The following is a 27979-nucleotide window of genomic DNA, read 5'->3' on the forward strand; positions in this document are numbered from 1 at the left end:
AAGCATGAGGATATAAATCCCTTCCAAAAAACTCTTTAAAATGTTTTAAAATCCTGGATGTTCTTGTTATCCATAAAAAAGGGGAAAGTGGAAATGGGAGAAGATAATCAAATAACATTTAGCTTCAGTTCACATACTGAAAGTTTTAGTTTTTAATACAATTGTATTTTACCTGCTTAGACAGATGGAAAACAATAGCTTCTGACAAATATTTTTAAGATTCTGATTTACACTGAGCTCTTCTCAGTAAATGAGTCAGGGCCTGAAAAAATTTTGAAGCTGAAATTCTGAACTATTACAGAGAACTAAATTTAAGTAAAAGCTAGAAGCTTCCAGAACTGTTCAAGCTGTTCTCCCTGCAAATACATTCCATAAAAATAAAGTAAAACCAGGACATTAGTGCTGTATTAAATGACTATCTACAATGTTACGCTGTGGACACTAGATTTAATGAGTCACATAGCAATTCCAAAGCTTAGATCAGTGGTTCTCAACCAGGCATCTGGGGACCCCCGAGCAGGTTTCAGAAGGTCTGCCAGGGTTCAGCAGGACGAATATTAGACTTGCTCGTGACCAGGGCAGAAAGCTGAGGTCCCCACTGCATGGCCCTGAGCCCCGCCACTGGGGGCTGAAGCAGAAGCCTGAGCAACTTAGCTTCATGGTGTCCCCTGTGGCATGGGGCCCCGAGCAATTGCCCTGCTTGCTATCCCTTAATGCCAGCCCTGGCTTTTACATGCAGGAAACCAGTTATTGTGGCACAGGTGAGCTGTGGAGTTTTTATAGCATGTTTTGGGGCCTCAGAAAGAAAAAAGGTTGAGAACCTCCAACTTAGATCATCCCAACTCTACTGTTAAAATGCATTTCTATTTGAAATTATAGGATAACCTCAGACTTTAGTCAATATATAGTTCTCATATTAATATCTCCACAAGCCGCAATTAAGTCTAATTCCCTCACATATCATTTACAAAAAGACAAATGGTGATTAGATAGAGTTTATTTCATCACTTCATTGTATCAACCCAACGTGTCCTTGTAATTAGGATTAAGTTAATCTCATCTTTAAAGGTGCACTAAGTAACAAAGAGTATGTTCCAGTTTACTTTCATCAAGGACAACTGGATTAGACTACTACTTATGTGCAACACAACCAAGCGAAAGTTGCAGAAGAAACCTTAGAATATATTTCTAAAGATACTTAGGAGTCTAAAAATGCAAAAAGGCACTTTGTAGACATTTAAAAGCACCTAATTACCTTTAAAAATCTGGCCCCTTAACTGCATACTAAATTTTCAATCTGAAGATTGAACTCATGCTAGATTTTACATTTAATTCCTTAAACTTGAAATGGAAAAAAACTTAAATGTGTTCATAAAAAATAGAAAAAACAAACACATGCAAAATAGCAGATTTTAGATCTAAATTTACATTAACATATTCTCTTTAAACTTGAACAGTTGAAGTCTCATTCCAGACTACAAAATCTCAGTGTGATGCTTCTAGTTTGAGGCGCACATGTTACATCCTGTCTGTTGTGTATGTTGTGAGTACTCTGGGGCGGAGACTGTTACATGTCTTGGACAATGAGGCTGATTTTTAGAGGGATTCTTAGGCGCTATCAAAACACAGAGAAATAATAGGTTTATCATAACGGTGAAGTAAATTACTTAAGCGTACATAGTTGTATGATAATCTTATGTAATGCAAATAGCCTAATTCTACCTCAACCTTCCAAAAATATAATAAAAATTCTAAGGCACCTATGTGAGGAAGTTATGAGCAAGGAGTGGGAAGAATTTAAAATGGAAGGCAGAATTCAAGCATGAACTACAGCAGTTACTGCAGACTACCCCCAGAACCAAAATCACTGATATTTCCAATTAAATTAAAAACACATGATGGGACTAGTTGTGTAATGCTATATCTGTATTAAAGGTAACCCAATCCTCAACCACTTATTTTACATGCAAAAAAGAGTCCCTGGCAAGCCATGAGATTTGATATTTAACTCCTACCTCTACTCATGTCAAAAGACTGTGAGCATAATGATTTGGTACATCATCCATTTTCACTGAGTAATGAATGGAAAGCCTGCAGTACTATTTCAGCTTATTTATAGAGTTCCCTTTTTCAGATGATATAGCCATGGGTCACCATGCTCCAGCATCCAAAGGTGAGTGTTCAATTTCACAGCAGGAACCCCTGACTACTGACTCTCTCACCTACATGGGTACTGACCACAGCCATTCACAAGTCATTTCTCAGACTTTTAGGTGCTTTTTGGCTGTTTTCCTTTCCTCCCCTCTCTAGCATAGAGGGCCCTACCTTCCCAGGCAAGAATATACATGCTGCTGATCTAAGCCCCAAAGCAACAGACAAATCCTAATTACAGGTACAGCATTTGAACAAGTGTTAATTTAAGAAAGGTGAAAAAAAATTAAATAAAGCATCTATTTTTGTCCAGATAAGGACTATACAGAATCTTGCTTGAATTTACTGGATGTTCTGATTATAAAGGTTAAAGGCTGGTAGAAGAAAGCTTTTATGTCAGAGAGTCTCTACTCCTTCTAATTTTAACTTCTCCTGCAATTCATGGCAGGCTGCTTTGGAGACTCAAGGGTCTGCCTAAAAGGTCCGTGTATCTGTCTCCAAGAAAGCACTTTTTCAGTAGTAAAGCCTAGATCTTTTTCAACAGATTGCCCTCTTGCATGGCCATCCAGAAATATTGCTGAAATAACCATTGCTTATCCTAGCCTATTCCTCTGTCTACAAATTGGGGGATCCAACACAGCATAATAGGATTTATTCACACAGTACACACTGTCCAACAGATTTTCATAGATGTAATACTTAATGATAAATGCTAAATCCATAGATAGATGGACGACAGACAGGCAAGATGGATAAAAATCCATTATTTTAAAAACAGGGATTTTTTAAAATTTAAATTGTTGGGTTTTTTTTAATTTAATTTAAATACAGGTCCTTTTTAAAAATAAACCTACTTAAAGTTATGACAGCCTATAGAAAGATTTAAACTTACTATAATCTACTAACATCATTAAATAAAAAAATACTATTAAGCAGTAAGTTTGCTGCTAAGTTGTTTTTTTAAACTGTATATTTAGGAAGTTTTAACCAGTTTACAAATCCTTGTCAAGTACATATCAGAAACAAAATCATTGCAAGACTTCACTTTTGTTTACAGAGACATACAGGAATATAGTCATCCGATCTTTCTACTTAACATGGCATTACCATATTACAGAGTAAGTATCATTACAATACCTATGACATTTCTAGTGATGTTATTAAATTGAGTGAAATCTCTACATACACATTTAACAGACCAGGTAAGTCTATCAGATGTCAAGATCCAAAAAACTGGATTGGTGTGCTGGGTGGGGTTTTTTTTTTTTTTTTTGCGCAGGTGAATGCAATCTGAGTACTGATGAAAAGGCAACCAAATATCTAAGTATCTATCCGTCTTCTGCTTATCTTACTGGGTACATAATTGGTCTGAATTTTTCCATAACCACAATCTCCTATTTTCTGAACCATTCTGCAATGGTTGAGCTATTTTTCTCTCTCCTATGAGAGGCTACCCGCAACTGAGCAGCTACTAACAAGTGAGAGATTAATTCTTCATGTCCTTGTGAGAGACCATTTCCACTAGGAAGTCCCAGGAGCATTATCAAAGGATCATTTGGCAATAAATATCCAAGAAGTTGTGATATTTAGTTACCAACTGTATCCCGACACTCTCAAGTGACTGGACATGGTCCATCATATATGCATAAAATCTCCATTCTCATCACAATTTCTCCAACATTTATTCCAGTTCATTCAGTATATTTATATTTTTTAACCGGGCTGGTGTGAAGTAGCACTGAAACAGTATCTTAAATAAATTTTCTTTTATTGTGCTGCAGACTGAGGTTGCAGGTCCTCTTTTCCAGATCAAACCCCATTCCTTTGGCGTGATTTGTCTATCCACATCATTTTCAAAACATGTCATATAGGGACACTTTTCTGTTAGAAAATCTGTCTGCACAGATTGATATAAATTAATGTAAATTTTTGTTTCCTAATTGACTAGATACCTTTGCTTCTGTTGAAGTTAGCTTTCTATATAAAACAGTTTTTTCTGGAAAGCTGATAAAACTGTGTCTGACTCGAAAGTACTGGTATCAAGGAAGAGCAGGCCAGTCAGAGATACCTTTAATCTCTTAAAATAGAAAGAAGAAGTTTCTTTACTGAATAGCTTGCCCACCGTGTTTATTCCAAGACTCACCCAATCTTTGAAGCTTCCTGGTTTGCGATTTGAGTTAAGATCTGGATTATTTACAATTGGTGTCTTGATGAGGAAAAAGAACTGATCTTATCTCTAGTTCTATCCCAAACCCACAGAGCAGCGTTTGCTAAGAGGTGTGTGTAAATTTCTGGCAGATTTGATTCTTTATTAATCCATAACAGCCCAGCAATGTTTATACTGCCACAATTTTCTTGTTCAATACAGACCCAGTGTTTTGCTGGGCTAGAGCACCCCCAATCCACTGCTGCTTTGAGCTGGCTGGTTTGATAGTACCATAGAATAGTACCATAGAATATTCCACCCTGTTTAATGGGACTGTACAAAGAATCGGCTCTTGTTGTCTTTTCTGATTCCATATAAATTCTAACAACATCCTTTGCATTCTTGCTAGGGATTTGCTTAGGATAATTACAGAAAGATTTTGAAATAAAGATATCCTTGGCAGAATATTCACTGTCACTGTTGCTATTCTTCACAACCAAGTAATGGCATACTTCTTTAGCAAACGAACAGAGATCTGGAGTGCTGGGGTGGTGTTTGACATTTAAATCATACAGTTCTTCTAGGTTGTTTTAAGACTTGAATTCCTTGGTCTTTTATAGAATATGTTGCCCATTTGTACCCAACGGTTTTCTGGAGGAGAAACTTTTCAGAGTCTGGCAAATTTTTAGCTAGCACTTCAGATCTGGCATTATTTTCTTGAAATCCAGACACTTTCCCAAAGTCCCAAATTTCTTTATAAGATAATTTTAGGAAAATATTTACTTTAGATAAAAATATTACATGACTTGCATATACTGTTATTTTCTGATGTGTTCCTGCAACTTTGATTCCTGTGATGGATCCATTGTTTGTTATTCTCTGTACAAAAGGCTCCACAGCTAATGCAAAAAGTAAAGGAGACAATGGACATCCCCGCCTAGTCCCTCTAATTCAAAAAGAATTCAACTAGTTCAGTTTGATAACTAGTTCATTCAAAATTAAGAAACCAGCTGGGAGCTGAAGAAAATGCAGGGAAGCTTCTTTTCCTCTTCTAATCTATGAATAAAAACTAGGTGTTGGTGAGATCTATAGGTTCTAAAATCTTGAAGGATATGACAACCAGAAACAATCAGTTCATTAACTAGAGATCATACTGCCTTTGATTAATAAGTCAGTTTTAAATGCAAATCATGGTTGATCAACTTTGAAACTTTATGAAACTTGATTTAATAAAAGATATTAGAATTACAGTGCTGTTTTTGTGCATTTTTAAATTGAATTTGAATACCAATGCTTAATATAAATCACAAGAAAAAAGTTAATCTAGTAAATAAGAAATGCATGATTTGCCATTTTGTAACAAGAAAAATGCAAAAATTAAGAATCTGAATAAAAGTAAGGTAAGCTATTTAAATTGCTTAACTAAAGGTGTATAGATAAAGAGTTCTCCTGGTTAGCAAAAAGAAGCACCACATTCAGTGTAAAGGCTATATTTAGTTGCAAACATGTTTTAATGGTTACCAAATAATGAAAAATCAACCTCTCTTTAGGAAAATAAGTATAAACATAAAACATGATTAAAATTGCTTATTTAAATCAAGGTCTCCTGCTTGCTGATTTAATTCATAATTTAAAACAAACTACCCTGATCAAAAGTGCCCACGGTGGGAACAGTTTGATAATGTTTTAGAAATATAAATATAGCTTAAATGTATTATTTTTGCAGTACTGATTCAAAAATCCTCCTATGCTCAGTGAAAGCTCCTTCCAGAAGATTTGGGCTTTAGAGGCAGCCAAATTTAAGTAGCAATAAAATATTTTTTCTTTTTTAAAAACAAGGAGATATTTGCCTAAAAGGAAATAGAAAACAGCATAAGAATGTGCTACCATCTCAGAGGTAGATGTGTGAACGAAAGCCAGTAGAAAATATAGGAGCTAAAATACTTAGCAACAGGAAGGAAGGGAGATCCAGCCTGCAGTCATCTTAGATAAAATGATCGTCTACAGGCTACCGCTAATTTTATTCTGGGAGAGAAAGAACCAGGTAGCAGGAAAGCATGCTGGGGAAAGCTTCTACATAATGACTAACCAGGCAAATCAGAAAATAAATAGCTTTTAGGGAAAGGACTGACTTTTTTTTTAAGGGGGGGGCAAGAATTTGGATCAGGCCACCTGAAATGTCAAAACTGAAGCAGAATGTGCTATGTATCTGAGCTCTCTCCATCTCTCTCAGAACATCCTGTTGATATTATAAAAAGTTCAGATCCTTTAGGACTTCTACCACTTCCATTGCTTCTATTACTTCCATTAACACTAGATCATTACAACCAGAAATTCTGGTGGAACTTGCAGTGTGATACAAAAAACTCTCCAATGACATTTCTGCCCTACCCATCATTCTGCTTTCATACAAATTTACCTATAATGAAAGGTACACTATTGACACTTTTGAAGACCCAAGTCCTTTTGTCCACAGAGGAGGTACAGCATTCAAAGCTTCCCTACATTATCTTACTAAATTCCGCTCCCACTTGGTTCTGGAACAATCAGCTATACTTATGGAACTCAGTTTCCATGGCTTTTCAGTCTTTACCCTCTGAATTAATGCTACCAGAAAAGGTGATAATTATAATATTGACTGTACCAGTCTGTCTCAAGAAAGATACTCTGGTGACATGTAAAAATTGGAAAAACTAGTGAAAGATAGTGACATCCTTTAGTCAATATCAAATTGAGCCACTTCTGAACTAATAAGCAAGAGGTAAAAAGGTGCCATAGACCACTGCTAGTAGACCACATTCCCTAGGTGGTAAGTAAAGACATTTATTTAATATAATTTAATGTAGCTCATAATACTGGTGGTGCAAACCTTTCACCAATCACCTCCAACCTCAAAATCAGTTTTATTTTCTTGTATGAAGCTATGAATACTTCAACTACCTTGATGACTTGTCTTGATAGAAATTTAATGAAGAGCTTTTGCCCCTCCTCCCAAACTACTGTGTTGACAGGTAAATTACCTGGCTCTAACAATATTATAAGTGATTACTTCAATTAAAAAAACAACACACCAAAGCCTCAGGGTCTCTCACATCAACACACATCAGGGAAACTAGCTCATTATTCCCCCAGGATGAGCAAACAGTGAACAAGTTTTTCAGATTAGTACCTATTATATAGGACACCATGTATAGTAAATTATATCAAAAATACAACTTGAGTAACATTGACACCACACTTTGTCAGTACTGCCCAATATGCAAAAGTATTTTATAAATAATACTTAAACATACATGTTTTAAAGTCTTTTAAAAATGTGTGTGTGTTAAATCAAGTACCTAACTCCTGAGATACAGGCTTTGCTTTAAGAACTGCTTGTAATACTGGATCTTCCCATGGCCCTCCATCTCTGATAATTCGAGTCACTAATTCCAGGTTCACATTTCCATATCTGCTTAGGAGGTTCTGGCATTCCTAGGAGTAAAAAAAAAAGTGCATTAGATTTAAAACTATGAAGAGGTCTGACAGATCAGTTTTAGTCATTTAATGGCTAAAAAGTCAAACCTCATAAGAAGGGTTTAAAAGTTACCCTACAAGTTAAATATGTATTATAAAAATATTGTAAACAAGTTTCAAGAAACATATTTTGAGTTAAAACTATGAAATCACATACATATTAACTGAAGCTATATATTCAGCCTTAAAAAGGTACCCATCTAGCTTTTCTGTAACCTAAAGGTATTATACATAAACCTTGGTAAACATCCTAACAATGCCATCAACTAAGCCTGACAAGTTTGTGCCATTTCCCAAACATTTGGGGAACTGTCTTCTAGTCTCCAACTGAGAGATATTTAAGAGGAACACATACTAAGGCAGCCCTTCAGCTTGCATAAATCAGCATTGATTTACAACAGGTGAGGTTTGGTCCAGTCATGCAGTCTATACTCTGCTGAGTTAATTTTAATGGCAGAAGTGAATAAACGCAGTACAAAAAAGAAGTTACGCTGGAATTATGTAGTGATTATGGAATGTCCTAAAGCAGATAGGGTTTTTAAACCCTATAACTCTTATATCAAACCAAGTTTACTTACCTCCAGATGTTTACTAATAGTAATCAGATAGCAGTGGCCACAATTTTTGTGCAGCCCAAGTTATTCTTTCTTTGTGATTTACTGGTATAAAGTAGCCTTTGCCACCAGCATCAATTAATAGCTTACCACCGCACCAGGTATCAGTCATCAGCAAAAAAGAAACAAGATACTAAAAGGAAAGTAAGATGGTATCTGAATTTCTGTTCAGATCATTCTATTCAAGAGGACTTATCTATCATTAGATTTTATTGCACACTGAAGTGTCTTTGGGACAATCCATATATTTCATGCAAGCTAGAGAACAGCTTCCAGGCATTTACAATTCACTGCTTTAATGTTCATTTCTGCTGTAGGTTATTTTAGCTGCCATGTTCTTAAATTCATTCCTAAGTTTGTCTATTATGTCCGGGTGAGTTGTGTTTGACGGTCAAGGAACTGAAACTGATTTATTTTCATCAAGACAGTTTGTATGTAGGTGTTCAGTTGAAAAGCAAATCTTACAAGTTTCCTCATTAAAAAGACCATTTGGACCATTAATGCACTATTGATTTAAAAGAAAACAATATTAATGTGTGTCAAAACGCAAAATTACAAATGTGAGGCAAATGGTTTAAGTAAATAAAAAATAAAAAAAGGACAAAACCAAAAAAGCTAAAATAAAAACAAATTTTAAGGGCAAAGAAAAAATACGGGCCTGTCAGTTTCCTCTTACATCCCCTGTCTACGCTATAAATTCTTTATGGCAAAGATCTGTCTCAACTTGAATCTGACACAGCAACCATTCCTTTGGGCACCCTAAATATTAACAAAGAACAGTCCCACAAAACTTAAGCAAAACCATGACATGCTTCATTCTTTACGTGTCTAAACCAGCTCCCTTCCCATACCCAATTCTGCAGCATGTGCCTAGGTAACTTATGTCAGATAGTTATTGAGAACATTACTGTACAATTATAAAGCAGTTACTAAATATTAGCATCCTCTAATGCCCAAGACATCAGGCAAGTGAGAACACAGCCTAGTCCTAAGCAATTAAAGATAACAGTTTTGCTTTTTCAGTCCATTGTCTAAAATTGTGGATGAGGAAACTGTAGATTTAAATCATAACCTGGAACACTTGATTACTTGAATGACACTAAACTCTGGTCAGATACTTAAAGGAAAGCTGTCAGAAACTAACTTGGTGATGGAAATCTTTATTTGAATTTTTTTTCTGTCTCTTAAAGCAAATTCACAAAATAGAACCTTATTAATAATTTGTTCATCATTACAAAACAAGGATTGTGCTCCAGTTTATTTAGGCTTTTGATAGGAACAGTAGTAGCAATGGCAAGTGTACTAAAAGATTTTTCCTCTGATAAAATTACAGAGACGGGAAGTGTAAATGCAATGGCTCACTATCTTTCTTCACTCTACTGAAGTGTTCTACCAATGCTTGTATCCTCCAAAACACTCATGAAAGCATGACTTTCTACAAACAGGCTGATCTTCAAAAACCAAAAATTGTGTTTTACAAAAAACAAACATAGAAGCAAGCAGCAACTGGTATTACCTGGATTGAACCTAGAATATCTTTTAAAGGATCTTCATAGAATTCATCTTTTCCAAAGAACAGCAGCAATTCAAAAAAACTCCTACAAACACAAGTAATGACAAGTCAAAAACCAAACAAAAGCAAATCATTTCAGCTGCCTTCAGAGCTAGAGATCCTGAAATTATTTAGTATTTAGGCAGTCAAACTACAAAAACTATTACAAACTGTATTATAGATCACAGCAATTAAAAATATAGAGTAGTGTTTTCCAGAGCATTTACCATTTGTTTCACCCAATTTATACCGATAGTAAGAGTTAGGCAAAAAATGCTCAACATTGAAAATCCCACCCACAATGTATGAAAGCTATCCTCAATTCTGCATCAGTTAACTCAATATTTTTGGCTGTAAATGAGAAACTCGGGGCTGGCCCACCCCTAAAAACCTCGAACTACTGTGTAACTCCTAGGATTGTAAAAAAATCACAGGCATCATGTAAATGAAACCGAATTAGAGATTTTTACTTCAAATGTTAACTTAAACAGCTGCTAAAAGCAAGAACATAGATTGAAGAGTTGATACTTGATCAACTTTTGGATCTAAAAACTCCCAATATGATTATGATCTCAGTCCCCTCGTTTTGCTAGAGAATACAGGAATGGACCTATCTGATATTTCCCAACACTAACAGAAAAAAGCCTCTGGGGACAGAAAATGCTTTTGACTTCCTTTATATATCAAGATGATGCTATAAATTAAAACAGAACTGTGCACATCACCTTTAACTTGGTTTCTGCTTACTCTAGGCATGTGACATGGAGATGAAAATTGAACAGAATGAGGTGAAATTATCTCCCTTCCAGATGCATAATGTACCATTGCAATGAAAACATGGCAATACAATTGCATAATTTATATTTGAAACTCAAAGCCACAACACTGGGGAAAAGATTCACAAATTTCTTATTTTCAGATTTTTGAATCTCATTAACAGCATCTGCTAGATGGGATTAATTTTAATTGCACTGCACAAAAATTTAGCCCTGAGTTATCACTAGTCACCATTAAGTCTCCATGCAATACTCTGAAGCTGTATTTCTACAAGCCTGAGTATTCGAGTGTTAGAAAATTTAGCAGTTTGAATCTTCACAAATGCTAGAATATACTTCCATGATGCATAATACTTTGCACAGGACTCTGTGTGATAGAAACTAAACCCCTAATATGTTACTTTCTATTAAATATCAAAGTCACAAGTAATTTACCTTCTCACCCACAAGTTTTCCATTCCTTATTTTGTCTTGTCATTACATACTTATTGATTGTCAAGGTCATGTGCGATTGAAACTGTTGTACCAGAAAAATGACTAAACAGTTGACAATTTGTTTTGTGGAAAACTTTTTAAGGTGGTTTTCAAGAAAGATGAAGTGTTGTGTTCACAACCCAATGAGACTTAATTTAGCTTCCGTGTGACAAAACTCAAACTGGCATACAAAATTGGCAGGTCTTAATTCTGACCTACTTCCACTGCTCCTCCCCTGTATTTGTATAATTTCTATGTCTTGCCCCTCACTCTATCCCTTTCTCTCAAAAGATTTGATTTAAAATTTCATTACTCTACAGTTTTTATTGCAAAGATACTGTGCTCTACTCACAGCTCGATCCTTGACAAATCCTGCAGCAAGTCACTAGCTAGAAGTATCCCACTTGCCACTATGTGAGCAGAGAAGGAGAGCAGTGAAGTATCCACTGGCAAAGCTTCCACACTCCACAAGAGGCAGACTAACTTCCCTCCTGAGAAGTACTGCTAAGCTCTGCTCTGCCATTCTACTCTACCAATTTTAGCTTACCATGCTACTTGAGCGGATTTCTGTAGGGGTCCACTACATCTAGTTCTAAAGAAGTCACTAAATTTTTTTTTTCCAGTACCTTACAGATAAAAATAAAAATATAGAAATTTACCTTCTTAACTGCTAATAGTATTCTGCTATTTGATAAGGCAACAACAGGACTAAAAATCACCCTCAGTGTTAGAAATCTTGAAAAAACTAACAATAGTTCAAAGAAATATCAAAAGTGGTTATGAAAAATTAATGCACCAATGAAGTACCCAGCAAAATAGACAGAGGACAAACGTATTTAGTTTACCATTTATTCAATGCTCCACCAAAGTACATTCATCAGCAAAATAAAGCACAATTGTTCATTTTTTTTTTGAATATTAACATTTGATAGACATGCCTGGTCTGTTAAGTGTGTGATCAGAAATTTCACTCAATTTAATATAATCATTAGAAACACATTATGGGCATTGTAAGGATTCTCATTCTGTGTGTTAAACCCTGTTAAACAGAGAGATCCGATGACTACGTTACCCTACAGTGTGTCTCAAAACAAAAGCTTACTACTGTAATGATTATTCTGTTTCTGATATTTACATAGTAAGGATTTGTAAACCTGTTAAAACGTCCTAAACAAACAGTAAAAGAAAAAAATAAAGGCTTCCAAAATCAGGTTACTAGTATGAGTAACTTTGTAGCAAAAGGGCTGAGAACCCAAGTCATCAATTTTTACTGATTTTAAGATGTGAAGTTAAATTAAATTTCTAGCCTTTGGGGTTCCAAAAGTAACTTTGCAAATACAGAACTCCAGTGCTATAATGAACCCACTGCAATCCCTGCCATTTGTTCATTATAGCCAGGGGTTCGTTATAGCAAAAGAGCCTCACCACCCTGAGGGGTGGTACAGCTGATAGTTCCTCCAGCGCTGCCACAGTCATGGGGCTGGAGGTGGGATTCAGAGACCAGGTTTATTATAGCTGAAGGTTGGTTATTAGGAAGGACGTTATAGCAAGGGTGTAATGTATGAATCCAAAGTAAAATATATGCACGATAGTCTTCCAAATCTGCAGACTGCTCCCATACCTCTGCTACTATCCTCACCTTAAGGCCAGGTCTACACTGCAGACTCATATCGGTATAATTACATCGCTCAGGGATAAGAAAAATCCACACCCGAGTGATGTAGTTAAACCAACCTAACTCTCCCATGTAGACAGCACTACGCCAACGAGACAGCTTGTCCTGTTGACATGGCTACTGTTACTCTGGAAGATGGGCTCACTACACCAACAGGAGAAGCCCTCCCGTCGACATAGGAGCATCTTCTTTTAAGTGCTACAGCGGTGCAGCTGTGCAAATGCAGCATTTTAAGTGTAAACCTGTCCAAGATTCTGATCCATTTCACTCTACTATTCACAACCCTTTGGGAGTCAGAGGAACTGCCAAGAATCATGTCCATATTACATGCAGGTCCTGATTAGGAAAGTTATGAGCAGTTCTGGAGTCAGATAACACAATTATTTATTCATAGAAGATGCAAATTCAGAGTAGTTTGGGAAAGGGAATAAAGTAATAAAGGCACTAAGTGTAACAGCCACAAAGCTCTGGAGCAAGGACAGAGTAGCCAAGGTCCTTCCTCCCACAGCCAGATAGTTTTGTGTACCCAAGACCAGATAAAGCTCCTTTTCCGTCAGAGAAGCTAGTAAGAATGGAGCTTGAAGTTTATCAGACTGATACCAACCATGGATTGTCATGAAATATTAAGGCCCAAACAGGGCTTCTGTGCAAATCCCAGCATCCTTTGTAGCTGCTGGAGGTAACAGGGGAAAGATCTTAGAACTTACTGGTGGAGACAACTTATCCTTGTCTTTAACACTCTCTTTGCCTGGAACATTTATTCCTCCAACTGTAGGTATCAGATAAACTTTAAGTAGTGAAAGACAGTTTCAGATATTATAAAACAGCTTAAAAGTTTGTCAACTTGACAGTTCATAAGTTACCTAGAAAATAATCAATTAAAATTCACTTTCTATATTCAATACTTTTGAAATTCAGTTTCCAAAGATCTCCTAAAGTAAAACCAAATTGTTTTACTCTAGCTTCAACACTAAACTGATAGAAAAAAATTAAGGTATGTACAAACATCAAGAAGATCTAAGATGAACAGTAAAGGCATATCTACACTACAGGCAGCACCGCTGCACTGCTGTGGTGGAGATACTTCTACATTAATGAATGTGGTCTTTCCATAATGAATGTGGTCTTTCCATCAATCTCAACAAGCGGCAACAGCTAGGTTGATGAAATAATTCTTCAGTCGGCTTAAGTCATTTCTACACTGGAGGTTAGGTCAGCTAAGGAGGTTGTGAAGGCTAGGACTAGAACAGGGTTTAAAAGAGAACTAGATAAATTCATGGAGGTTAAGCCCATTAATGGCTATTAGCCAGGATGGGTAAGGAATGGTATCCCTAGCCTCTGTTTGTCAGAGGGTGGAGATGGATGGCAGGAGAGAGAGAGATCACTCGATCATTACCTATTATTCACTCCCTCTGGGCACCTGGCACTGGCCACTGTCACGGGCTCGATGGACCTTTGGTCTGACTCAGTATGGCCATTCTTACGTTCTTAGCTTAACTACAGTGCTTGGGGTATGAATTTTTCACATCCTGAGTGACACAGCTAGGTTGATCTACATTTTAAACTTAGACCAGGCCAACGAACATTTCTCTATAAGTCATGTTCTTTATAAATGGAAGAACATTATCTACAACAACAGGCTTTGTTTGGAAGTAATTAAGAGTTGGGCTACTTCTACATTAAGATGCACCTAATTCTTCTCTATCCAATGATGAATCAAAAAGTTACTCTGAATTTGTCAAAAAAAATTGAGATATTCTACATCAGAGTCTGTTTTTAAAATGGCATGGTCAATTTTTGCACCTTCCTTCATATTCAAAGCTGTAACGGTTCTTTTGCACAATGGCCCTTTAATCTCAATCCTAGAGGAAAATTTGATCAATTTTGCCAATTGAAACAACAAATCCTTTCTGCTAACCACAAATTCTCATAGCCAATCTGAAGTGAGATAAGTAAGTTTAAGTACCACATTTTACTTGCAGCAGAAGCCATGTGTCATGTGATTGTCTGGAAAACTACCAGCCTCGGGAACTCTCACACTGCTTGGGAAAGACTACAGTAACTCTAATTATGTGTTTTTATTTGGTTTCTGATCGAATTTGGGATCATCTGCAAACACCTTCATTCTAGTTCTTATTAAAACTGAATTGCAGATCTCAAGTTCATATTTCTTCATCTTCAATATGTGCTGCACGCTTAAATCAGCTGGCTCAGATGGCCATTCAAAACAAGACTGAAAACTTCCTTCTCCATCAATCTTTTTACATGAATATCAAAATTATAGTAGTCCATTTCATGTCTCTTGATGCTCCAAAACGTGATCTAACATTTACATTTCATGTTGTTTACTGCCATTTGCAACATCTTTTCAGATAACATAGGTGCTACAAGGCAGTGCTTGTACGTTTGTTTACCAATGATCCCAGTACAGTAATACAACTCCTGTATTAAAGTGAATATAGATGCTGCCTCATTTATTATGAATGGTTTGCTTAGTAAGTGCACAGAGAGAACAGTCTCTGCTCTCAGTAGTTTACCATCTGGTTACCAAGGAAACCCTGCTCAAGTATGGAGAAAGCCCATACGGGGTCAGGCAGATTCCAGTTTTTTCTACTACTTTTTTTTTTTTCCCTCCCTCTTTTCCCTCCTTCTCGCTCTCTCCTTTAAGAGCTAGGACTTTGTATTATGTATGGTGTATTTTCCGAAAGACTAAGATTTCAACACCCTTAGGACTAACATACTTCAGCAATGTTTCCTTGGTTACTGCTATGCCCCAGAATCATTTTGTGACATCACAGCAAAACTAAGCCAACCAAAGCAGTTTTTTGGGGAAAAATAGTTGGTTTTGTGCTCAGTGCTCCTCAAATTCATAAGCTGGGGCAAGCAAGCTATTAAGGACAATCCATCCCCAAACTCATGTGCATAAGTTTAACATAGGGGGTGATAGATGACTGAGAAACTCATTTTCCCCCTGCTCCCCCAGGCAATTGGCCTCAATTTCTGATCGGTACCTAATCTAGACTAGGATAGACACTAAATTTGGTGTCACAGTTATTTATTATTTGTGTTGCAGTAGGCCCCACGTGCCCCACTCAGGATCGAAATGAAATTGTGCTGTGTGCTGTACAGACATATATGAAGGTATTGTCCCTACCCTGAAACACTAAATCTTTCTTAGGGCTTGGCTTCACTTGAGAGTTACAGCACTGGTGGTGGCTTTACAGCGGTGTAACTTACTCTCCGTCCACACTGGCAAGGCAAATACAGTGCTGTATCTCCCTGGCTATAGCGCTGGCTGTACTCCACCTCGACGAGAGGAATAAAGAGAACAGCCCAGCTCTTGCAGTGTTGGGGTATCAGTGTAAACAGTGATTAATCTTATTATGCTGTAACTGACCTCCGGAACCTTCCCATAATGCTTTTTAAGTAAAGATAACATTCTGCTTTGTTGTGATGCCTCTCTTTGTTTTGTTGCGAACTCAGGGCTCCCGGAGCTGCTTATCTAAAAAACAAACACAGCTACTGTTTGCTCGAGCAGAGGCAGGCAGGGGGATGAATGTCCACAGCCAGTGTTTGCTTGAGAAGAGAAGCAACCTGGGGGCGGGGGGCACGTTTTGGAGCAGCTGCTTATTTGCTCTGAAGGCTATTTGCAGTTAGTGAATGACAAAGGGGTGGGGGAAGGGGTCGAAACTTTTAAAATGATTGAAGGTTGGTGCTGTGTATCTTCAAGTCCTTAGAACTTGCAAGGCAGGGAGCTGACACAGTGTCAGCTCCAAAAATCCACTCTGTCTCCCCCATGCTCCCTGTCACACTCCACCCCACCCACCTCTTTTGAAAAGCACACTGCAACCACTTGAACATGGGGATAGCTGCCCATAATGCACCACTTCCAACACCGCTGCAAATGTGGCCACACAGCAGTGCTTTCCCTACACAGCTGTACGAAGACAGCTTTAACTCCCAGCGCTGTACAGCTGCAAGTGTAGCCAAATCCTTAGAATGTATTCACAGTAGCTAATAAGCATCAACTATGAGCCAGGATTAAACAATCTGAATCATGCTTCAGACAATAACTGATCTTTTTCTAAAGAGAGATACTATGACTATATTCATTCTGCTCTACGGGGCAAGTAGTTTATCCTCAGGTACTTGACTACCATATTTTGATACATTGATTTTTTCTGGTTTCACTCAACAATTACTCACTTTTAAGAGTTATATTTCCACATAAATCTACTCTATCCTACTCTTCAGTTTCACTTTTTTAAAGTGTATCATGAGTGCACAAAATAGAAGCTTTAAGTCTCTTGGGATTAGTGATGGTCGTTCAAAGACAAAGTAAAAAAAGGTGGATCTGCTAGCTCACTCTGAAGATGCAAGCAGGAGATGTAAAGACCAATAAAGTGTTCCCCTACAGATATTTTTCTAACCCTCAGTTCATGGAGCAACACAAAATCCCACACTGAGATGACTAATTCTGACCAAGTAAAACTAGTAACAAAAACATACTAAGAATAGTTAAAACCACAGCTCAGCAAGACAGAGCTGTTCCATCTGCTGGACAAAAAATTAACTCATTTACTCAGCCGGAACTTGCTCTTATTTGTGAAAGCCGCACTCAACATGCTTTCAGATTTCCTCTCTCCACTTACTGATGACAGGAGCCAATATATATAGGATACAAGAACTGTTTGTTTTTATTTTGACATTTTCAAGGTTTTGGCATCTGCTTTATTGAGTCAGATAATAAATGTGACGTGAGGAGGATTTTGTTAGGGCAAATAAACAGGATAACAAAATCATCAGTTGAAGATGTGTATATTAGCCCTAAACAAATCTTTTCCTCAAAAGAAAAATATGTTTTCTTAACTATCTTGTGTAACAAACTCTTCTCCAAAAAGTGTGTTGTTGAAGAATCAGATTTAGAGAGTCACAATTTAAACAAATCTTTTCCTGTTACAAAAACCTTAGGCCATTATAATAATTTTTAGTTTATTTACTTTTTGCATCTCTCTGCTTGGACAACAGAAGTGTACTATCAATTTTACTTTTGTTCATGGCCATTTATTGCCACAATGCCACAAGGTTTGGTTTGCAAATATTTCAGGCGAACATAACATTTAAAATGTCAGTGCAATATAAAATGATCACAGGTACACTTCTATTGTTAATTAGGTGGCTTTGTTAAAAGAAACTGTACAACATTTTCACAAGTTTGACCTAAGCATGTTCTTTGAGTAAATGTGATATAAAAAGAACAGGTGAAGTCATCCCTTTCAGAGCTTCAATTATTTAATTAACCAGGAATAAGTTTGGTCTTGTGTATTTAAATAGTACAAAGTAAGACTGCCTTTACAAAACAGGACCTCTTATGACATGCTGCTTTCATTACAAAAGTAGAACACTAACAGTTAGCCTGTAAATGGAGTTAATAGGAAAAAGGATGTACTTACAAAGCTAGGCTACTCAAAACATATTGTACGTGCTCACATTCAGCTGGGAATGATACACAGGCAGACGTGAAACAACAAAGAGCTGTCTGAAGCACCTGAAGCTGAGGCAAAGGAACCTGCCATCTTCCAGCATAGTCTTCCACAATCTATAGGGAAAACAGTCACAAACCTGTATTACAATAGAGAATGTTCTCTTTTGCTAGAAATAGTAAAAAAGGTTTATAAACCGAGAAAAAAAGCTTTTAAGTAGCAGGTTTAATAGAGATCAATATAAAATCATAATTCATTCCTCTAGGATGCAACACTTAAAATGTTTCATATATAATTTTTTCATGTTTTCGTTTTGATAAAGCAAAAATATGAAGGAAGAAGCCTTCTCCTTCTTACACCACAAAATATGGACCAAAAATCATTTCTGACTGACTTTTCAAAAAGCAGTGGAGGAAGAATTCTTCTTACCTACTATCAGATTGGCAATTATGCTCTACGCTTAAATACAAGCTTTTGTTTTGCAACAGAAGAAAAAGGTATAGTCTGCAGCCATATTAAGCCTTACCACTTTTAAATGTCACTAAGTGGGGAAAAAATGGGTTTGTGCCCCTTTTGCTTTTTACAACAGAGGAAGGCTAAAGATACTCCTCTGAAAACAACTGTTTTTTCTGATTGACATTCCTTATTCCTAAATTCAAGAGCAAGTCTGTATTTTTTTCCTTGAAAGGCACAAATATATGGAGAATTGGAAGTCTCACCGCTTCCAAGACAAGGGAATTTTAGATAAAGGGACTTTCTTCCAAATGTACTGGACATTTCAGTTAACAGTATACAAAAAAGCCCTAACAGGATAAACTACATTTGTTCGTTGGTTTAACGGTTAGAAAACCCTTTAAAAAAAAGTTCACATCTTGTGTGCAAACATTTTATTAGTCTGATTTGTGTCAGCATGCAATATGATTACAACACTTCATTACTGAAGCCTAAGCAGTCCTGGCTTTTTATTTTTTTACACTATTAACATTTGTAAAAAGCAGCCAGTCCAAACTAAACCCCAATTAAAATTGAGACTGTGGTCATACTAGGAACACAAAATAAACTGTTGAAGACTCTTGTATATCACTAAAGCATTACAATGTTCTAAGCAGGCTTTAGAGAACTCAATTTTTATCAATGTAAATTTTCACACTCGTGGGAAATTATGGGGAGGACAGACAATTACACCTCTAACCTGATATAACGCTGTCCTCGGGAGCCAAAAAAACCTTACCGCGTTCTAGGTGAAACCGCGTTATATCAAACTTCCTTTGATCTGCCGGAGTGCGCAGCCCTGCACCCTCCGAGCACTGCTTTAGCACATTATATCCGAATTCGTGTAATATCGGGTCATGTTATATCAGGGCAGAGGTGTATTTAATTAAAGTAGATATTGGGATTTAAAAAGGTAAAGCTTTATAACCATTAAAACACAATTTATCAACATCACAAATCAAACTATACAGAGTAAATATCCTTAAACAAAACTATTAAGTTCTTAAGTAGCATTTTTTTTTATTTTGCCTATCTGTAAATTTCTGTTATTATTGATGGAAATTTATATTTATTATTGTGTGAGTACGAAGAAACTAACATTTACTGACATTTAATTGATAAAAAACTAATCCTTCCATGGCTAAAGTTATCAGAAACTGAACTACGATATATTACTTTATCTAAGACTGTATGAAACACACATTTAGAAATGTCGAAAATATTCTTTAACTGCTTAAACTTAGGATAGGTCATCACCACAATAAAGAATGTGAGATTAATATGCAGGTCATTTAATTCCCATCCATGGCTGTGTCCATGCTACCGTTTTCAGTGGTAATCCCAATATCAGCATGGTCACATTAACCAGTTACCAATAACACTGTTCAATTTGTGTCCACACAGTACCAATTTTGCTCCAACAGTATTCATGCATTTACCACTACACCTCTAGCTCGATATAACACTGTCCTTGGGAGCCAAAAAATCTTACCGCGTTATAGGTGAAACTGTGTTATACTGAACTTGCTTTGATCCACTGGAGTGCGCAGCCCCCCCCCCCCAGCATTGCTATATCGCGTTATATCCAAATTTATGTTATATTGGGAGGCGTTATATCGAGGCAGCGGTGTATCATAATTGCCTATGTTCTTTTCAGGGCATCTGGGAAAATCTGAGCAATTAAATGAAGAAAAATAGAATGTTCAGAAAACACGTACAGTTGCTAGCAGTGCATTCAGATGTCCTACCACCCTTCTCTCAGCAATGTGAGGATCAACCAGACCAGTTAGCTACATAAACATGAATAGGGTATCCATTCTACATTACAAAAAAAAGGCATGTCCATTTACAGGAAACCAACCATGTGCCAGCTACATCTCTGACAGGCAAAACATTGTCAGCTGATTACCATTAACAGTCCTAAATATGTTGTAAGCAAATATAAACCATGGTTAGCGCCGAGCCAAAAATGGCAGTGCAGAAAAAGAGGATGATATGGTGGCTAAGGTACAGGATTGCTTTATAAAATGCAGATTCAAGTATACGCTCTGACTCAGGCTGTGTCTAAACTACCACTTTCAGCACTAAGACTTGTCCTTCAGGGGTGTGAAAAAACACCCCCCTGAGCGACAAAACTTTTAGCACTGAAAAGTGCCAGTATCAACAGCTACCACCGCTCGTTCAGGGTGGGTTTTGTTTATTTATATCTCCGGAAGAGCTCTCCCCCAGCAATAAAGCATGTCTACACTGCCCACATTACAGCGCTGCTCTGTGCCTCAATCCTCAACTTTAAAAAGGGAATATTACTTTTGTGCATCACAAGTATGCAAAGAATAAGCTCCTTTATTTTCTGTATGGTGCTCAGATGTTACAGTGAATCCTACCACATAAACAGCCAAGTAGTATGGATGAGGTCCAAAGTTGTGATGGGGTTCCCTTTCATCTCAGATTATAACACATTCAGATCAGATCTAGTCTAGAAGAAATTGTGTGCATTTCCTACTTTACTTAAATTAGAGTGGACTGGGTGATGGGACATGAAAATTTTCACTTGTACACCTCTTGATCAAATCAGCAGTTACCAAAATTCATTCAGACTGAGATGTTCAGTCACCTCTGGGATACGAGTAGGTGGCATTGGTCCTGGTTGTAGTAGATATCTGTCTGCAACATGAACAACTCAGGCACAATTAGAGCCTTTGGTAGATGGTTGAAGGACTAATAGTCATGGAAACTAAACTATGTTTTCAAATTAAGATTTAGTCAAATACAGAACAGGACTGGGATTTAAGGATGGTGTGGAGAGGCTTTTTCTGTTTCTACTATATAAGCAAATGAATATCTTCCATCTCTAGGATATTATACCAGTATGTTTATTAACACTATTATATTAACTTCCAAAAAATGTCAGTCATTTGCAGATAAACTGATCGTAGTATTACACTTGTTAATACACTTTGACAGAACTGGCAGAGGAATATATGCATTTTTCATGCTGGATCAGATCAGTCATTTAGTTCAGTATCCTGTCTTAAACAGTAGCCATTATCAGTTCCTTCAAAGGAAGGCAGAAGAAACCCCATAGTACCACCTTATGGGATAATATGCCTAAGGAAGGTTTTTTCCCTGACCTCCAATAGTTAAAAGTTTGATTTATGCTCTGAAACATGAGACACTGAATAGCTTTGATTAGATTAATTCTAGATATTTTTGTTATCCCTATAGATGTCTGACTCTTTGTGAATCCTGCTAAGCTTTTGGGCTCAGAAACATCTTGTAGCACTGAGTTCCACATGCTATTGTGTTTTATGAAAAAAGTGCTTTTATCCATTTTGAATTTTCCACCTTTCAATTTTATTCTAATTCACTTCAGCTCCCCTCTATTTGGAAGAATATGTACACATAAAAAAGCACAAGAGAAATGAAGTACATATGTCTAAGCAGAGGTAGGCAAACTTTTTGGCCCAAGGGCCAGATCTGGGAATAGAAATTGTATGGCAGGCAATGAATCTTCACAAAATTGGGGTTAGGATATGGGAGAGGGCTCTGGTTGGGCTTGGGGGCTCCAGGGTGGGGCCAGAAACGAGAAGTTCAGGGTGCAGGAGGAGGCTCCAGGCTGGGGCGCTGGTGTTGGGTGCAGGCTCTGGAGTGAGGCTGGGGATGAGGGGTTTGGAGTGGAGGGTGCTCTGGGCTGGGGCTGATGGATTCAGAGGGCAGGAGGGAGATCAGGGCTGGGGCAGGGGGTTGGGCGTGCAGGGAAAGGCTCTGGGGTGCAGGCTCTGGGCAGCGCTTAGCTCAAGTGGCTCCCAGCGGCATGTCTCTTCTCTGGCTCCTTATGCGGAGGCGCAGACAGGCAACTCTGCACACTGCTCCATTTTCAGGCACCACTCCTGCAGCTCCCATTGGCTGTGGTTTCCGGCCAATGGGAGCTGCAGGGGCAGCACTTGGGGGTGGGGGCAGCATGCAGAGCCAAGGCTGCCCCTACACATAGGATCTGTGATGGGGCAGGAGCCCACGCAGCTGCTTTCAGGAGCAACCCCTGATCCCGCTCCCCAGCGGGAGCTCGAGGGCCAGATCAAAACGGCTCATGGGCAGTAGTTTGCCCACCCCCGGTCTAGTGAGTCCAGCATGCATTCATCACCTGCTAAAACTCCTGTCCTGCCATCCATCCAAAGAGTAATTGTAAATAACCAGCACTCAAGAAGAGTGCAAGAATCAAAGGGAGAAGTGCTTTAAGTACAAAGAGCAATATGCTTAGGTACAATCACTATCACAAAATAAAGGAAAAACAAGATCAAAAAGGATGAAACACATGGCCAAACAAGAGAAATGTAGACAGAAGTTAGCTAAACAAAAGGGAAAGACTAGAATAGCAATCCTGTATTCCTTTTCTCATTTTTCAATTTACAGTTGCAGGTTTCCATAAGTTCAAATCTGTGAAGTTAGTCATTTTCTTCACCCAGCTAATTGGAAGCACCAGTACAGTATGTAGAGGGGAGAAACAAGGTATTTGTTAAAGAGAAATTTCAGACCAGGTTGAATATTAGTTTTTTGGGGAAAATAATTCATATTTATTTTAAATTTGCTAGTACACTTCAAGTTTGATCTGAAAGCCCTCTCAATGGCTAAGCCTCCTATATAAATATCCTGAATTTTTCAAGGTGAATATGCTGAATTAGCATACCATACACTGCATATCTTGAAACTGTCACACTACTCCTATGACCCTGAAAAATAAATTTGGACATACATATATAACCCAGACCACATGGTTACTGGTTTACAAATACTGGAGAAAAGAAGAAAGCTCTGTAATTCATAGGGTCTACCAAAATTCCTGGAGCAAAGAAGTTATCTGCTACCTAGTGTTTAGTCACTCAGAGACCACAGCAGAGGACAAAGCCTGGCTAATCACTTCAAATTCCTCTGTCTGCATACCTGTACTTTGGAAACAGTTCTACTCCAGTACCAACAGTGATTTTAATTACAGTAACTGATGACTAATACAAGGCCAGGTCATAGCAGATTCTACCTCTCCAGTAGAGCTTTATGCAAGAGTAAGGAATTTATGGCCCATTTCCACTACAGGTTATTAAACTGAACTATTTAAGTTTAACTGTAGTTTTAGTTGAAGTTTCTCGCTGCCACTCCTAACATGTGTAGTGTTGTCAGTGCAAAATGGATGCAAATTTTCACCCCGGAGATCAGTACGTTTTAGTGGTAGGTGAGCACTTAGTAAGACCCTTTAGAATCCTTAAGAAAGAAAATGGGTATTATCTATGTACAAGCAACTTTCAACTAATGCAAACATTTTCAACACAAGTTTTAACCATTTGTGATGCTCCCCAGGATTGTGAGACAGCTCCACACCTTCCCTTTGCGTGCCATGTGTCCTAGCCCAGTCTGTGCCCGTTGTGGATCAGTTCTCTGAAACAACCTGCCTCCAGCAACACAAGCACTGCCTTCCAGGCCTTGTTCTATCTGTGCAGGCTACACTGTAGCCCAGGCCTGCACAATTCAAAGCGGAGAGGGCCATATTACTCCAAAAAAACAGCTGGGGGCTGAACCTACTCCTCCCACCAAAGCCAGTGGAAACAAACTCTCCTTCCCCAGCGCTGTCCCGCCGAAACAGAGGTATGGAACCTTGGTAATACGGTATAGTGGGCCCCTAAGGTAGTATAATTAAGGTAAAAGAACAATGTCTTTTTGCTGGAAGTAGAATAAGATCTTCTCCCAGTTTGTAATCAATTGCCCTGTTGAATGAATGAGGTGTGAATGAGGAAGGCATGGAAGCAGCACCTCCAGACAGCTGCAACCCTTGGAGAGGGGATGGGAGCCGGATCAAGGACAATCAAACTTGTCAAGTGGACTGACTAGAGAAGAGCAGACTGATGGCCTCCTGGGTTAGAAGCAAGGACCATCCTTTGGGAACACCCTCTGTGCAGCACTGGGACAACCCCCAGCCCAGAGAAAAGCAGCAAAAAGGACCAATTTTTATGACAGAAAATCAGTAGAACAGGTCAGCCACCGACTCACCGCTCACCTCCTCACCCCGCCCCCCCCCCAAGTATAAAGCCCCCCCGCCACTGCCCGGCCATGTGGCTTGTCATCCCTCCACCCCACCCGGCTCGCCTAATCACCCCCCCCCCGCTCACTTCCTCAGCCTGCGCCCTCCCCAGCCGCTGGCTCACCTGTCCCCCTGCCACTGCCCACCCAGTTGCCTCCTCAGCCCCTCACCCTCCTGGCTCTCCTACTCACCTGCCCCCCCACCCACTCACCTCCTCAGCCCCCTTCCCCTGCCACCGGCTCACCTGCCCCCCCGCCACTGCCTGCCTGCTCACCTCCTCAGCCCCCCAACCTCCAGGCTCACCTCCTCACACATCCCCCCCCCCACCACCACCTTGCCTGCTTCCCCCAACACTGGCCTCTTACCTCTGCTGCTGCCGCCTCCTGCTGCTGCCTCCTGCCCCTGGCTCACCCTCACTCTCCAGCCTGCCACTGGCCTCTTCAACACTCCACCCACCCACCAGCTGGCCATTGGCTTGCCCCACCCCACCTCTTGCCTACTCATTCCCTGCTGGCTGCACAGTGAGCCCATGTGAGACACATGTGGCCCGCCAGCAGTATGTTGTGGAGGCCTGCTCTAGCTCCAAAGGCTTACAATTAGCAAGGGAACAGTATATCCCAGTTTGTAAGATTCAACTCAGCACCATCATTTTGCTTAACACTACTGCACTGATATATTTAATGTGAAAACAAGAGTAAGTTTATCATCAAAGAAGAGAGATTTGAGTAATAGCAAGAAAGAATATTGGAAACAAATGGTTACATAAAAAAAGTCCTAACAAGCTTTCTAAAGACTAAATTTAACTAACAACTTACTCTCTTCTCTAAAGAACCTTCTCACCCAAAGCTCTTGCCAGCATTTTCAACCAAGCCTCGTTAAAACCATTTTTTAATTAAGCGAAAGCACCGTACTCTTACTTCCTCAGAGAAGCATGCCTGGGAGTCTTCTAGGCTCCCAAATATAGTCAAGCAAACTTTGATATGCACCTCAAGATAAGTTCATCTACCCCATGCTGTGTTGTTCTTTCCCTTTGTTTCTTTATGAAGTTCTTTCTCACAATCCTACATTTGTATTCAGTTCAAAGGAGTGATCCAGGGAACACACTGAACAAGAGAACAGTCAATTTACATGTAAACAGATAGATGACTGAACACCTCGTCTGACAGAAAATCTGTTTTTCACCATTGTTCAGGACCAGTGCCTTGACAGACATTAAGAGCATCTTTTCCTGTGCATATACACATCTTCTTATGCAGTATCTGTACATATGTTTCACAATACTCATGACCAGTGTGACACTAGCTTTCGAGGTCACACATGACATCATATGGTGAACTTTAATGTACACACCAATCTCATGAGATTTCTCTGCATCACCTTGCCAATTGGCATTGAGAGTTCTTGGGTCACAAAAATTTTTAACAGCAATTTAAGATGAATTTGAGGAAAAATCTTAACTTTTACAAGCTAATTCTAATAAATCAAATGCCAGATCATTTCCTGTCCTGCTTCCAATGCGAAAAGTTGCAGAAGGGAACATTTTCCATGGGAATCTAACTGCAAGGATTTCCTTCACAGAAAGGATTCCTCCCATAAAGGCTGAGCAGCTTGCCCCCAGCCTTGGGGCTGCTGTGTAAAGGCCTTAGACCAGGGGTTGGCAAGCTTTCAGAAGCGATGTGCCGAGTTTTCATTTATTCACTCTAATTTAAGGCTCTGCATGCCAGTAATACATTTTAACATTTCTAGGAGGTCTCTTTCTACAAGTCTATAATATATAACTAACCTATTATTGTATGTAAAGTAAATAAGGTTTTAAAAATGTTAAGAAGCTTCATTTAAAATTAAATTAAAGTGCAGAGCCCCCCAGACCGGTGGCCAGGACCTGAGCAGTGGAATACCACTGAAAATCTGCTCGCGTGCCGCCTTCGGTACACGTGCCATAGGTTGCCTACCCCTGCCTTAGACTCTCCTGCTGGCCCTGAACTCCTGGGAGCATGGCTCCATACAATATTACTACTAGGTGTTTCAAGATAATGGGTAATAAGAATAATTCCATTAACCAATAAATAGCAGTAGGTGGACAACAAATATCGTCCACAATATCATTCTCATTTACTCATGTTTACAATTACTTTTTTCCATGATAGTGTACTTCAAATTATAATGGAAAATTTAAGATTTGATTTACTTTATTTTTATAGCCTAAAGTAAAAATATAGTTCAATTCCTATTACAAATTTTCACCTACGACTGTGCTGCTGTCTTTAGGAATTAAGAAAAAGAATATTGCAAACATTCTGATTCAGCAGGCAGAGGTCAAATTCTGCTCCTAATTACACTAGCCTAAATTAAGAGTTAACTCTACTGAAGTAAATGAAATTATTCCACATTAACGCTCCTTCACTGTGCAGAAAGCAGTGTTACAAGATACATGCTAAGGTAAATTTAACATGACAAAACAGAGGCACTCATATCTGATAATGAGGCCCAATAAATTAAGGATTCAGAGTGTTGTGATTATTTTGAACTAAGTTGTCACGGGTGAAGGCCCTTAAGGCATGAAAACTAAGTTTTGCCTTAAAAAAGCCATCCAGGTGTTCATTGGCAGGAGTATTTTACTTGGGGCAAAGTTTTGTTCAGTGAAAAACATGGATTTCAATATTAGTGTCACTGTGACTAAATATCTATGAAAGAGTAAAATCATATTTCCCCTCACTTTACTAATATTAATTTAACTTTTTTTAGGGCCAGTTTGGATTGTTTACACAGAGAACTGCTGACATTTTCATAAAATTGGCTACTTTATACCAAGTAACTGATTTTGCAAAGATGAAAGAAGCATCTGAGATCGCCTCCAAATCAAACGAGAGTGCAATGAGATTGCTAGTACTTACATACAAGCAGTTTCTAAAATGTGAACCATTTTGCTGTCAAAACAATTTACGGGACAAGTGGCATAGATAGTACAACAAATGCACTATTCACTACAGACTCTCCCTTCATTAAGGGAGAGACAAACTTTGCAAGAATGCA

General features: G+C 38.5%; 1 protein-coding gene across 3 annotated transcripts in view; it reads right to left on the reverse strand.

Moving 5' to 3' along the window:
- ZNF654 (zinc finger protein 654) overlaps positions 1–27979 on the reverse strand; it is a 58269-nt gene that overhangs the window by 18496 nt on the left and 11794 nt on the right. For all 3 annotated transcript variants that reach the window (XM_030581687.1, XM_030581704.1, XM_030581694.1), the window contains exons 2-4: positions 18358–18503; positions 9944–10025; positions 7636–7771 (exon numbers count right to left, since the gene is read on the reverse strand). In XM_030581687.1, coding sequence (XP_030437547.1) covers positions 7636–7771; positions 9944–10025; positions 18358–18503 — 364 coding nt within the window. The remainder of the gene's footprint in view (positions 1–7635; positions 7772–9943; positions 10026–18357; positions 18504–27979) is intronic.

The sequence above is a fragment of the Gopherus evgoodei genome, chromosome 1 (assembly GCF_007399415.2).
Source record: "Gopherus evgoodei ecotype Sinaloan lineage chromosome 1, rGopEvg1_v1.p, whole genome shotgun sequence".
In the NCBI taxonomy this organism is placed as follows: Eukaryota; Metazoa; Chordata; order Testudines; family Testudinidae; genus Gopherus; species Gopherus evgoodei.